The 13,576-nt window shown below is 39.1% G+C and overlaps 1 protein-coding gene across 10 annotated transcripts in view; it reads left to right on the plus strand.

Annotated features, from left to right (window-relative positions):
* APH1B (aph-1 homolog B, gamma-secretase subunit) overlaps positions 1 to 13,576 on the plus strand; it is an 80,188-nt gene that overhangs the window by 19,776 nt on the left and 46,836 nt on the right. For all 10 annotated transcript variants that reach the window (XR_003210550.2, XR_012373654.1, XR_003210547.2 and 7 more), the window contains 2 exons: positions 3,286 to 3,413; positions 10,408 to 10,602. Coding sequence is in view for 5 of the 10 variants with exons in the window: in XM_073877150.1 (XP_073733251.1) it covers positions 3,286 to 3,413; positions 10,408 to 10,575 (296 nt within the window). In the remaining 5 variants the exon portion in view is untranslated. The remainder of the gene's footprint in view (positions 1 to 3,285; positions 3,414 to 10,407; positions 10,603 to 13,576) is intronic.

The raw sequence follows: 13,576 nt of genomic DNA on the forward strand, positions 1-13,576 counted from the left end.
TCTTTCTTTCTTTCTTTCTTTCTTTCTTTCTTTCTTTCTTTCTTTCTCTTTCTTTCTCTTTCTTTCTTTCTCTTTCTTTCTTCCCTTTCTTTCTCTTTTAGAGATAGCGTGCACAGGGTGAGGGAGGGGGAGAGGAGAATCTTAAGCAGGCTCTATATGCACAGAGCCTGTCACGGAACTCAATCCCACGACCCTGAGATCATGACCTGAACTGTAATCGAGTCAGATGTTTAACTGAGCCGCCCAGGTGCTCCAGAATTGTTCAGATTTCTGATTAATGTTCCAAAACACTTGAAATTAGGGAAGCTCCTTTTCTTAATCTGGATTATAAATGAATTTTGATATTTTTATGATGAATTTGGAGAGTTTTTTTTCTACTTTTATGAATATTAGAACAAAGCAAATTTTAGAGTTAGATTTACTGAAGGACTTTTAGAATTTTGTAGTTAGGAACATGAAATGAGGAAGTTTTAGTAATTAAAAGATAGTATCCTAGAGATACTGTTAGCAAATCTTCATTTCTAGTTGGAATTAATTCCATTTACTAGAGAAAAGTATCAAAATTGTATGTACCTCTAACTATATGTATGTGGCAGAATAGATATTCAGGTCTCAGTTTCTGTTGGACCTCTGACCAGTTGCAGAGGGAATAAACAATGAATCCCAATATTCTAAATGGCACATTCTAATAGTAAAGACTTATGATGACATGGAAGCCAGCCAGAAATTAATGCCAGGTGAATATTTAAGCAGTCAAGTAAGAATTTGCAGTGTTTTAACAAATGTCTGAGAGCTCCCCTTTGGATACTGTGTTAATAAAACAATACACTGAAAGGATGAGCGAAGGTGTTTTGTGCACTGTGATAGCCCCAGTGCCCGGAAGAGTGCCTGCGCATAATGGACATCGAATAAGTACTTGCTGTATGGATTAAGGAAAGAGGGGAGGAAGAAAATAAATATAAAAGTAATACAAGGTCAGAGAAAGAAATAATCTGTAAGAGTGAAGAAGAGTGCATTTTAAAACATAGCATACTACCCACATTTCTATTGCTTGGTGCTTTGCCTCACTTTCCCGTCTGATGGTACAACTCACTAAAGGTCCTGCCATATTCATTTTTGAATCTGGGGACTGTAGCACATAGTAGTATCATTTATTGAAAAGCTGTGGTTTACAAAGCACTGTTCTTCCCTGCAACAGCCCTATGAGGTATCATTGTCCCCATTTTAGAAATAAAGGGAACAGAAGGTGAAGGAGGTTAGGTTAAAGAGTTTGCCCAAAGCCATACCGTGGAGCTGGCATTCCATCTCAGGATTGTGTGACTCCTGAGCTCTTGCACAACATCTTCAGGCCAAACTATCCAGGTACTCAGTAAATGTGTGCTGAGTATTCTTAAAAAAATGAAGAGTAGATGTCAGAAAGAATTCACCAAGGAGATGGCATTTAGTTAGATCTTAAAGTAAGATTTGGATATGGTGAAATGGCAGGGAGGTGATGAGTATTCAGGCAGAAGGGACGATCAGTTAAAGAAATAAGTAAAAACACAGAGACATAGAGTATAAGAGTTCCGGTTTTCTACCATATAGGTTATATTTGAAGATTAGTAAAGGATAATAATTTGGGTCTAGGTTGTAGAGGGCCTTGGATGGTAATCTGAGATATTTGGACTTTACTTTGGACACAGTATCAATCCATCAAAGACGTTTTTTAGCAGGAAGATGCTTTATGTCATTTGAGTTTTAGTCTACCCTCATCCCAAAGTTATATATTTTAAAATCCCTCCTGTACTTTAAAGTATGTACCATCATTTACTGAAATGATAGCACACTATCACTAGACAGAACAACTTGCTTTCCTCCAGCCACAGTAGTTATGTACTTTTAATATTGTTTTTGGATGTTTTTGACTTTGTATAAGTAATAGGCGTTTTCCCACAATATGTTTTTTTCCCCACTCAGCATTATATTCTTGAGATCATTTATATTATAGATCATATAATATACCATTGTGTGAATACACCACAAGTCTCCCATTCTGGTAATGTTGAAAATTTTTTGTTACAAACAGTGCTGATATAAATATTCTTGTATATATCTCTGTGCAAAATATGTTAGTTTTTCCAGAGCAGTGGTTCTCAAATTTGTGCATTGGAATCACCTGCAGGTCTGTTTAAACTCAGGTTGCTGGGCTCATTGTCTGATTCAGGAGGTCTGGGGTGGATCCCAAGAGTTTGCATTCCTAACAAGTTCTCAGGTACTAGTGATCTATTGATACAAGAACCAGCTGCTTCAGAGTATAGATCTAGCTGTGGAATTGCTGGAATGAAATAGAGAATACATATTTTCAACTTTACTAGGTAATGCTAGATTGTTTTCCTATCTGCAGTGTGAAAGAGAATTTTCAGACTTGAATTTCTGCCAGATTGGTGGGTGTTAATTTTATCTTATGTGGCTGAAAAGGAAAATTGATTTGCCCATTTTAAATAATGTTTTCAGGGCACAGGAGACACACACACACACACACACACACACACACACACACACACACACTATTCCACAGAAAAACCTGGGTGTGCTGATCAAATTAAGTTTTGGTTGCCTAAGAAGAATCTAAGATAATTATTGCAATTTTTAATATTTTTATTCTTCCATTGGCCTTTTTTTTTAAAAAAAAAGGAAAGAGCACAGGAGAAATTCCACTTTAGTGAGAAGACTTGTTTAAAATTTTTTTTTAAGATTTAATTTATTTCACAGAGAGAGCACAAGCAGGGGGAACAGCAGAGGGAGAGGGAGAAGCAGGCTCCCTGCTGAGCAGGGAGCCCGATGAGGGGCTCTGTCCCAGCACCCTGGGATCATGACCTGGGCCAAAGGCAGACGCCCAACGACTGAACCACCCAGGCGCCCCAAGACTTGTTTAAATTGAAGATACTCCATTTAATTGAGGAAAATGCAGAAGGCTAATTTGGAAAGATTTGATTGGACACAACATTAGTTTTATCCCTTCCCAGGAGAAACTCCTTGAAAGCCAGATCCAAGCTGACTTTAGCTTTAACACGTTCACATTCTCGATCAGAAGCTGCTGCAGAGCTGACCCTGTGTTCAGAAGTGTTGCTTTCCAAGTTACTATTTGAGCAAACGTGTGTCAGGGTCCTGGTTCTGACAGGTGGTGTTTAAATTCTCACAGTGGTGTGGCATACCCCAAGAGCTTGTGTATCATGAGCAGGTGGTCAGTGGGCTTTGGCATCTGTTGTCTATATGACTGGACACTAATGGATGACTGTCTTTCAGCTTTCATGACACTGGTTATCATATTGCTGCACGTGTTCTGGGGCATCATATTTTTTGATGGCTGCGAGAAGAAAAAGTGGTCTGCCCTTCTTGTAGTTCTTCTGACCCATCTGCTGGTGTCAGCCCTGGTGAGTATTGCCACCATGCTCGCATTGTTTTTTGGAACTCAAGTTCCCATATCTACAATGGTAGGTTCCACTCTAAATGAAATACATGCTCATGGTCAAATGAAGAAATTCCAAAAAGTTGTTGACTGCGTGAATGAGTGAATGGTAGAAAAATAAATCATCTAAGTCTTCCTACAGAAAAAAGCAACTATTTGTTGGTTGATTTCATTAAAAAATTTTTTCTATGTATCTTTCTTTTATGGGTATAGTCAAACCTGAAGTCATCTTATATTATTATGTTATGTAACACATCTTAAACAATTTCCATGATATTATAAATCCTTTTAGTATGTAAATTTTAATAGCCTTATATTATTACATCAAAATTATATTACAGTTTACTTAACTGACTGATAACATCTTTTTCTACTTTTGCTTCTTATAATGCTATCTTGAACATCTTTGTACATGAAAGTTTTTCAATATGATATTTAGATGCCAGGGAATGAAAATATGAAATTAAATGGCATGAATATTTTTAAAATCCTTGATGTCAATTGCTAAAAGACTCTCCACAAAGGTTGTACCATTTTTGCTCATTCTGATCAATAACAAGAGTGCCAAATTTACTCCCTCCACACTGAAATTCTAAGTATGCCAGTTTTCAAAATAAAATTTAAAAGGAAAGCTTGACTAGATATATTTTTTAAGAACTATTTAATGCTTTGGGTCTGACTTTCATTGTGATTTGTTAGATATTTACATCAGAATTATCCTCACCACTGCCTTGTCCAGACCCTTATGATTTCTCACCTCCAAGTATTGAAAAGGTTCTTTCTGGTGGTGTCCTGCCTCATGTTTCTCTCTTCTCCATCCATTTAGAATTTGTATCAGGTTTTCTCATACTGGGCTCCTTGACCTCTGATACATCTAAAGTGCCGTCTTACAAGGATGCCTGGCTGGCTCAGTCAGTAGAGCATGTGACTCTTGATCTCAGGATCATGAGTTCGAGCCTCAAGTGGGGCATTAAAGATTACTTAAAAGATAGATAGATAGATAGATAGATAGATAGATAGATAGATAGATAGATAGATAGATAAAAATGTAATCTTACTGCTTCCCCTACCTAAAACCTTTCAGTGGTGCAGGATACTAAAGTTACCTTTAATATGATGGCAATTATGTGAAGCCAAGTCTTTATTGGAAAAAAGACTGGAAAGAGACTGCATTAAAATATTAACAGCATTTATCTCTGAGTGGATTCTTTACTTTATGGTTTTTGGCATGTTCAAATTTTCTACAATGTACACTTTTATAATCAGAAAGGAAATTACATGAAAAAGCAGATGTCCTTTTTATAGACCCAATCGGCTATTCATTCATTTGACAAATATTTACTGAGTGCCTTCTGTGTTCCAGGCACTGTTCTAGGTAAACAAAGCAGTTTAGTGAACAAAACAAAGATCTGTTTTTACAGTTTAGTGGGGCGAGAGGCATTAAGCAGTAGGCATAATAAATAATAAATTTTATAGTGATAGGTGCTGTGGACACTAGAGCAGGTTGAAAGGAATCCAGAGCATAAGGAGGCAGGAGATGTCAAATTTTTGAATTAGGTGGTCAGAGTAGGCTTCATTGTGAAGGTAACATTTGAGCAAAGAAGTGAAGTAGATTGGTCATGTGACTGTCTGGAGAAAGAGCATCCTGGACTGCACGGCCAGTGGCAAAGTCCTAAGATCAAAGAACTTGCTTGGCATGTTTTTGGAACTAAGGGTGGCCAGAACAGAGTGAGCCAGGGGAAAGTTAGTAGGAAATACTATCACGGAGTTGAAGGTGGGAGGGAAGTAGAGGTTGGAAGTGAGAACCACATCTAAATAATAATGCAGGGCTTTGACATTTACTCTCAGTGAAATGGGTGTCATTGTAGGGTGTTAAGGAGAGGGACATGATCTGACTCATTTTTAAAGGATCACTTTGCTGTGTTAAGAGTAAACTGTAGCAGGGGAAAAGATTATAGTCATCAAGAGGAGGATGGTGATCAAAAGGAATGAGATCTTGCCATTTGCAACGACGTGGATGGAACTGGAGGGTGTTATGCTGAGTGAAATAAGTCAATCAGAGAAAGACATGTATCATATGACCTCACTGATATGAGGAATTCTTAATCTCAGGAAACAAACTGAGGGTTGCTGGAGTGGTTGGGGGTGGGAGGGATTGGGTGGCTGGGTGATAGACATTGGGGAGGGTATGTGCTATGGTGAGCGCTGTGAATTGTGCAAGACTGTTGAATCACGGATCTGTACTTTCTGAAACAAATAATGCAATATATGTTAAAAAAGAGAGGAGGATGGTGATAATTTGGGTGAAATAGCAATAGATATAATGAGAAATGATCAGGTTGAGGACATGTTTTTGAAAGTAGAGCCAACAGTATTTCCTGACAGACTGGATAAAGCATAGGAGAGAAAGAAGAAGAGCCAAGGGTGTTTCCAGGGTTTTGGCCTGGGCAGTTAGAAGGATGGACTTGCTATCGTCTGGGATGGGGAGATCAGGAGTTTATCTGAGCACATTATAAATGTAATAGAAGTGCCTGTTGGACATCCAAATGGTCGTTGGGCAGTTAGATGAAAAAGTCTGGAATTTGGGAGAGAAATCCAGGCCAAAAAAGGTGATTATAAGGAGTAAGTTTAAGCAGACAAGAAGAGACGCCCAAGGACTGAGCTCTGGGACGCTCCCACATTGAGACTGGGGAAAGAGGAGCCAGCAAAGGAGACTGAGAAGGAGCCACTAGTGAGGTTGGAGGAAAATCAGAAGCCAGGTGTCCTGGCAGCCAAATGTATTGAGGAGAAAATGATCAGCTGTAGCAGATGCCTATGGAATAAAACCCAGACTTCTTTGACCTAAGTCTCTTATCAACCACACTGGTGCAAAACTTACCTCTTGCTGCTCCCCACAGTTCACATCACGCACTCCATCTAAATTGATCCATTATGGTTACCCAACAGGCATGCCTTGTCCATGTTTTATCTGCAGTGATTCATGTCCCCTTAACCTAGGTCAGTTTGGAAAAGTATTCATTCAGTGTGAAACCTCCCTGGAAAAGGTGCATGTTCCAGACTCAGCACAATCATTAGCCCTTAATTCATATCTGTGTTATAACACTTATCCTCAGCATTATTTTATATTTACGTAGTTCTTATATCTCTCCAACTAGAGTTTGGTCATCAAGGATGGGACCTTATCAATCTTTATCTTCAATCCAATAAATGTTTTTAAGTATTGAATAGTTGATCTTCTCTTTAATGATTAAAAAGAACCCTGGAAAATGAACTAAAATAAAAAGAACCTGGGAAATTTGAAAGATTATATACCAAGATGTTAACAGTGGTTATCTCTGAATAGCATATTTCAGAGGATGTTTAAGTAATTGTTTTATTAAAATACACATACAGAAAAGTATACAGATCAGAAGCATACATCTTGAGGAATGTAACCTATGTAACTCAAACCCAAATGAAAACTAAAACATTATCAGCGCCCACAAGCCTCCTACCATGGTCCTGACTTCTAACACTACAGCTTGTCTTGCCTTTTGGTATTTTATGTAAACAGTACCATTTAGTCTTTGCTCTTGTGCCTGACTCCTTTCACTCAATATCATGTTTGTGAGATTCATCTGTGTATATAGCTATTAATTGCTCATTTTTTGCAGTATAGTATTCTACTTTGTGACTGTACCTTGCTTTGTCCATTCTACAGCAGAAATGGTGTCTCCAACTTCTAACTGTTGTGAATAGTAATGCTTTGAGCATTCTAGTATATGTCTCTTTTTAATATATGTACACATTTCTTTTGGATATATGTGATATGTGCCTAGGAGTGGAATTGCTGGTCATGGGGTGGACATATGTCAACTGTTCGCACCACTCAGTTTTTCAGAGTAATTGTATCAACTTACATCCCCACTATTAATTTGTGAGTAACAGTTCCTCCCCCTCATCACCAGCAGTTAGTATGTCATGCTTTTTATTGTTACTCATCCCTCTGGGTATATGGTGGTATCACATTGTGGGTTTAGTTTGCATTTCCCTAGTGATTAATGAGATTAAGCATGTCTTCATATATTTATTGGCCATTTGGATAATTCTTGTGTGAAGTGCCTGTTCAAATCTTTTGCCTATAATCCTATTGGGTTGTCTTTTTTATTTTTAGGAGTTTTTTCTGTATTCTCTAGAAAAGGTCTTTGTCAGATGTACCTACTGTAAATAACTTCTACAGTGTGGTTTATCTTTACATCCTCTTTATGTTGTTTTTCTTAATGAGCAAAAGTTCTTCTTTTAATGTAGTTTGATCAATTTTGCTTTATCATTTGCAGTTTTTGTTTTCTGCTCACTAAATATTAACCTATCTGAATTTCAGGTTTTAAAATTTGTTATTTTACTCATTTGTGTATTTTAATTTTCTAAAACAATCACATATTGCTTCTGTAATTGTTTAAAGGAGAAAAAATTTTAAAGAAACCAAAGAGAAATACAAAAGAACTTAGCACCCTGTGAAGTAAATTAAAATTCAGTGGATTTCTGAAGAATCCAGAAAATGCTCAATGCCTGCCATGCCCACAGATGCCTCTTGAGAAAAGCACTTTTTCTGCACAAGGTGCCACCTGCAAAATCAGCTCATTTTCCTGACCAGAGCTGATAGGCAGGGTCGGCATCTTAACTAGGGGCATGTGCAGGTAGGGTGAGAGTAAGAACACTGACTAGCCATGGAGGCACTCCCCCTGAAGCCCTATGTTATCGGCAGGGGTCTATGGTGACAGGTTGATCCAATCAGATCCTCTCCTTTGTTAAGTGTAAGCATTGGGCTAGTTGGGAGCCCATCTCTCCACATTACTGTCACCCAGGAAAGGAAGTATCCCTCCTTCTCTCGAAGGCCAGTCCCTCCACCTGGGCTCTAGATCCAGTTCTCCGCTACAAGGACTTCACTCTGTTTGTGCCCTCAGTCCCACACACCGGCTTTTCCCTCTCTGCATCAGCATATAGACATATCTTAAAACTCTCCACTATTGCCTTTCCCCCATCTAGCCATCACTCCTTTTTTTTTATTCTGTGCCCCATTGCAGCAAAATTTCTCAGAGTTACCTCCACTAATTTTGTCTCCACTTCTCCACCTCTCATACTTCTAGTCCAATCTGGCTTCTGCTCAACTACCCTTCTAAAATTGCACTTGTCAAGATCAAAGAAGACCTCTGTTTCTCCAAATCCAGTGGACATTGGTGTTCTTGTTTTCATCTCAGCAGCCTTTAAAGGAGTTGACCACTCTCTCTGTGAAACACTTTCCCTTTTGACTTCTACATCACACTGTCCTGGCTTTCCTCTTACCCCTCCCCTTTGCTGACTCTTTTTCAGTAAGAGGCCGATAAAATGGTGTTGACACTTTTAATTTGTTCCTGTGATACTAAACAGCACAAAAAATTTATAAATATTCTCAGAGCTTGGTCCTGACTTCTCCTTTCCTTTCTCTCTGTAATAGCTCCCTAGGTAACTGCATTCAGAGCTATGGCTGTCTATGGGCTGTGTTTCTATATTCCTTTTTCTAGCCCAAGCCTCTCCTCTCAGCCCCATATTCATATGCCTAATGCTTTCCTGGCATCTGTCCTTTGAAATCTCGCAGGCATGTCACTCTTAGCTTGTCCTCATTGGGCTTGATTCTTACCCATCACTCTGAGCATAGTCTTTCCCCAAGTCTTTGTCATCTTGTTAAATAGCACCACCACTTACCAAAAGCCATAAACATGGAAATCATTTTGCGCCCCCTTCCCTCACATTCCATCCATCAGCAAGTCCTGTCAGTTCATAACGCCCACTCTGTCCATCTCTACTACCGCCACCCTGGTCTAAGTCACCATCCTATACTCTCCTCAACCAGTGTAAAATCTTCTTAACGAGTCTCCCTTGTTTCACCATTGCCTCCTTTAACCCATTCTGTGCAGTTTTAAACATCTAAATCAAGTCACTCAGCTCCCCTACCTTGACCCCTTCTGTGACCCTCCATTGCACTGGGGATAAAGTCTCTACACTTCTTACCAATGTGCTGCATAACTGGTTCCTGCCTTCCTCTCTGACCTCATCTCCTGTGCTGCCCCTGCATCTCTACACATCATTAATAACATTCTTCTCAGGTTCTCAGCTGCACCAAGCTCTTTGCCCTCCTGTGGTTCCCTCCCTCAGTCTACACAAGGCTGGCCCTCTCTTCCAACTATATGTCAGTTTAAATGCCACTTCCTCAGGACTTCCCCTGAGCAACCTAAGTAGACCACCTTGTTCTTACCTATCTAGCACCATAACAATTATGATTATCCTATCTAGCATTCATCATAATGTGTAATTATTTGATTCATTTATTTGTTTCTTCATTCATTACTTGTCTCTTACTAGCATATAAGCTCCATTAGGATAGATACTCTTAGATACTCTGGTCCTCTAGGATAGATACTCTTAGACCAGATATTCTGGTCTTCAGTGTTGTGTAACACAATACCTCTTGACATTCCATCAGTGTTTTTTTAAATGAACTTTTAGAACCCTCAGCAATTGTGCAGGTGAAAAAAGATGCTATTCCCTCATGTTCCCTTGAATACTAAGGATTCATCCTAAAGTAACTTGGACTTGTCTTACTTTCTTGCAAATTGTAAGAGCCAGTTGATACAGAAGTTATTACAAACTGGGCTCAACTTGTATAACATGTATCTTCCATTGGGTATTCCATTAGATTCTGACTTCTAGTTACTCTCTAGGTTTTCCATTTGAATATAGGAAAGCACACTTCCATGGGCTAGTGTCTGTTGACAAGGTTGGTTCTGTGTCTTTGTGGTACTCAGTATGTGACAGACATGATGTGTTTGGTGAAACACAGCCCAGCTGTTGAAAGTAGCCTATATTTTCCTTTATCTTTGGTTACTCTGCATGTTCAATAAGCTCACTGTTATTACACAAGCTGATTTATTTTTCTTTTGCAGACCTTCATAAGTCCTCATTATGGAATCAATCTGGTGTCAACATATATAATTATGGTACTTATGGGCATCTGGGCATTCTTTGTTGCTGGAGGCAGCTGCCGAAGCCTGAAATTCTGCCTACTCTGCCAAGACAAGGACTTCCTCCTTTTCAACCAGCGCTCCAGATAACCTCTGAGAACCAGCACCTGTCAAACAGTAAGCTGCATCTTTAGAGGAAGCACAACTGTGCCTTTTTCTAAAAATTCCTTTTCCTGGTAGAATTGAGAAAAAACAAAACCATCTAGATAAAATCGGACTTTCACACAACAGCTCTCTGAAAGGGATGTGTTAGCGGATGTACATGTCCTGGCTGTACATTAGAATACCACCTGGGGAAGTACATGGAATATTGTTATCTGGGCTCCGCCTTCCACATTTACTTGGTCTGGGCATTTGGTAATTTTTAGGATTTTATTTATTTGAGGAGGGGGGATAAGCAGAGGGAGAGGGACAAGCAGACTCTGCGCTGAGCGTGGAGCCTCATGTGGAGCTCAGTCTCAGGACCCTGAGATCATGACCTGAGCTGAAACTAAGTCCGACGCCCAACCGACTGAGCCACCCAGGCACCTCTGGGAATTTGGTAATTTTTAAAAGCTTCCCAGATGACTCTGATATGCAGCCAATTTAAGAACTATCGGTGTCCAAATAGGAACTTTCTAAGAACACCATAAATGAATAAAAGTCAGATGTTTAGCTGTCTCTCAACTCAGCTTGTGCTGAGCAGGGAAATCTGTCAATGTCAAATCCTGCTTGGCCTTTGTCTGTTAAGTTATGAAGTCACAAAAGGCTAAAGGGCTCTCATCCCTATGAACCGTTTTCATGTTCTTTACTAGTACCCTATTTTATGAGAACATGGCAGGTTGGCTTCTACATGCAATAGTAAATTGCACTGACTTACTATGATAATTTAGCCAAAGTCAGCTATTGATTAACAAGCTGCATTTTTTCTGTAGTTTTTACTCTAGATTTTGCTTCTTGAGGCATTACATTTTTGTGAGCATCGATTCCGTTTCTTTAACTAAAAACCAATTTTTTTCTGATTTCTGGGAAGATATTATAAACCAAGAATTTTTGTGCAACTTCTGTAAGTCTTTTCTGGGTTTAAGGCTTTTCATGAGCTGTATCCCAAGGCAGTGTTTACCAGCTGAGAGCAGGGAGCGGGGCTGGTTGAGGTGAAGCCTGTGTGCTATCTCTGAGCAGTTCTGCCGGTTGCTGAGTGATGTGCCCTGGGACAGACTTCACTAGCGCGGGTGAAAGCTTATCAAAAGCATGAGGAAAACAAGCCAAGAGAATGATGTTGACACTTTTAATTTGCTCCTGTGATACTAACCAGCACCCCCTTCCCCCTAAGTGAGGTAGTGTAAAATTGAAAATGTCTTAAACTGCCAAATTCATGCTTTTACGAAATCCATATAATCTTTAGATCTAGCAAATGTCTATGGGTTTTAGTAGCAGCTATAACCTTCCCTTTCTAGGAATACCCAAGGTGTTTGTTCAGCTTCTAGGCAACCCTTTTGATTTCTTTTATAAAGAGGAAATGCCAGTGAATTGTGCCTTTACTAACTAGAAATTGTTCCCAGTTGATAGCTTTTAGGGAGCGGATGGTGTGAAATGAAAATTCCCTACACATTAAAGTGATAAGCTCAGTGGATCCCACGTGTACAGAACATCCAAAAGAAATAGGAGCAGCAATGAGAGGGCTCACCAGTGCCATGACAGATGGAAGAATTTGACAGTACTGTGGTGGGGAAGAATAATGAACATGTTTAAAATGGAAAAGTGGCCAATATTTTGAGCTAGCCACACATCATTTCAGGGCCAGAACCTCTCACATGAACTAGACCTTTATCAGTGAAATCCCTTCCCATGGTTAAATAACTAGAATTTCTCAATCTAGGGATTCAAGAGAAATAGGATTTCCAGCAAGGCTGTAAGCAGTCCCTAGCAATTATAGTTATTCCCCTAAAATTTACTTCTCAACACTGATACCAGTGCTTCCATTGGAGTTTGTGGTTTTTCACCATTTTACAGGATTTTCCTTAGACTGGAAGAGTCATAGGAAGAGTCAAGGACTGAGAGACTGAACAGTGAAATTTACTGTGCAGAGTTGGGGGGAATGAGATACCCATGGAGCTGGGCTTTAATCCTGTCGGAACGTGGTGTTCTTTGATGGACAGAATAAGAAAAATGTGTAGTTGGTTATCACTATTGACTTACAAATCTCTTAAATGGATAGTCTGATAAAATATTTGATCTGTAAAGTATTGAAAAATATGAGCATTAATGGTCTAATATTAAGTAAAGAAGCTGGGATACTGTAAAATCTCATTTATAAAAACTTGTCAGGCAAGAGGAAATTTTTCTTTGTTGGTGAGACTCTTGCCTGAAGAAATTATTTAATAATCTCTGATGCCCTCTAAATAAAGGAACTTTGTACTGCTGATTTCTCTTAAAATGTGAGCATTGCCATAATCAGTTTAGGCACTATTTTTACAAATAGCCCTGCTTTGCCTGATGCCAAGGGCGCCCAGAGGGAGAGTATGGTTTTTCTCTGTTGCTGTGTATAGACTGAGATGCCTTTTTTTTTTCTCCACATTTGTTGTCTATGAGGAGCCTTCTGAGCCCTGATAGTATTTGAAGAGGAAGAGGTGGTGTTGATATTTTATGTTCTCCTCCACACAAAGGTTTCTCAATTTGGAAGGAAATGGTATAATTAAAGTTGACCTTGGAATGTGAATATTGTTGCAGTGCTTGAATATTTTGCCATGTGATTAATAGAGATTGATTTTGTTGCTCTCTAATAAATTTGCATTTATCTTTTATTCATTTAAGTTAGTTGTAACTGGAGAAGTTTTGTTACCTCAATCCTGGCCTGCCTGGCTGATAATATAGTAGTAGCAGCCTCTTTTAGAGCATCTATCTAATGAAAACGTGGTTGAAAGGAAGAAATGATGAAAACTGCAGATTGCATAGAGAATGGCTTTTGTTCTCATTGTTAATTTTTTTTTTTAAAGCACATTTCAGTGTTGGCTGAGAGTGGCAAATTCACATCAAAAATACTAGGTGTTCTTGTCCATAGAGTTGGGTGCAGGATAAGCAGTTGTGACAGGAACTTCCTCGTATGTGTACT

Source organism: Callorhinus ursinus, unplaced genomic scaffold (genome assembly GCF_003265705.2).
Source record: "Callorhinus ursinus isolate GAN/ISIS: 27379988/994484 unplaced genomic scaffold, GSC_fseal_2.0 scaffold25, whole genome shotgun sequence".
Lineage (NCBI taxonomy): Eukaryota > Metazoa > Chordata > Mammalia > Carnivora > Otariidae > Callorhinus > Callorhinus ursinus.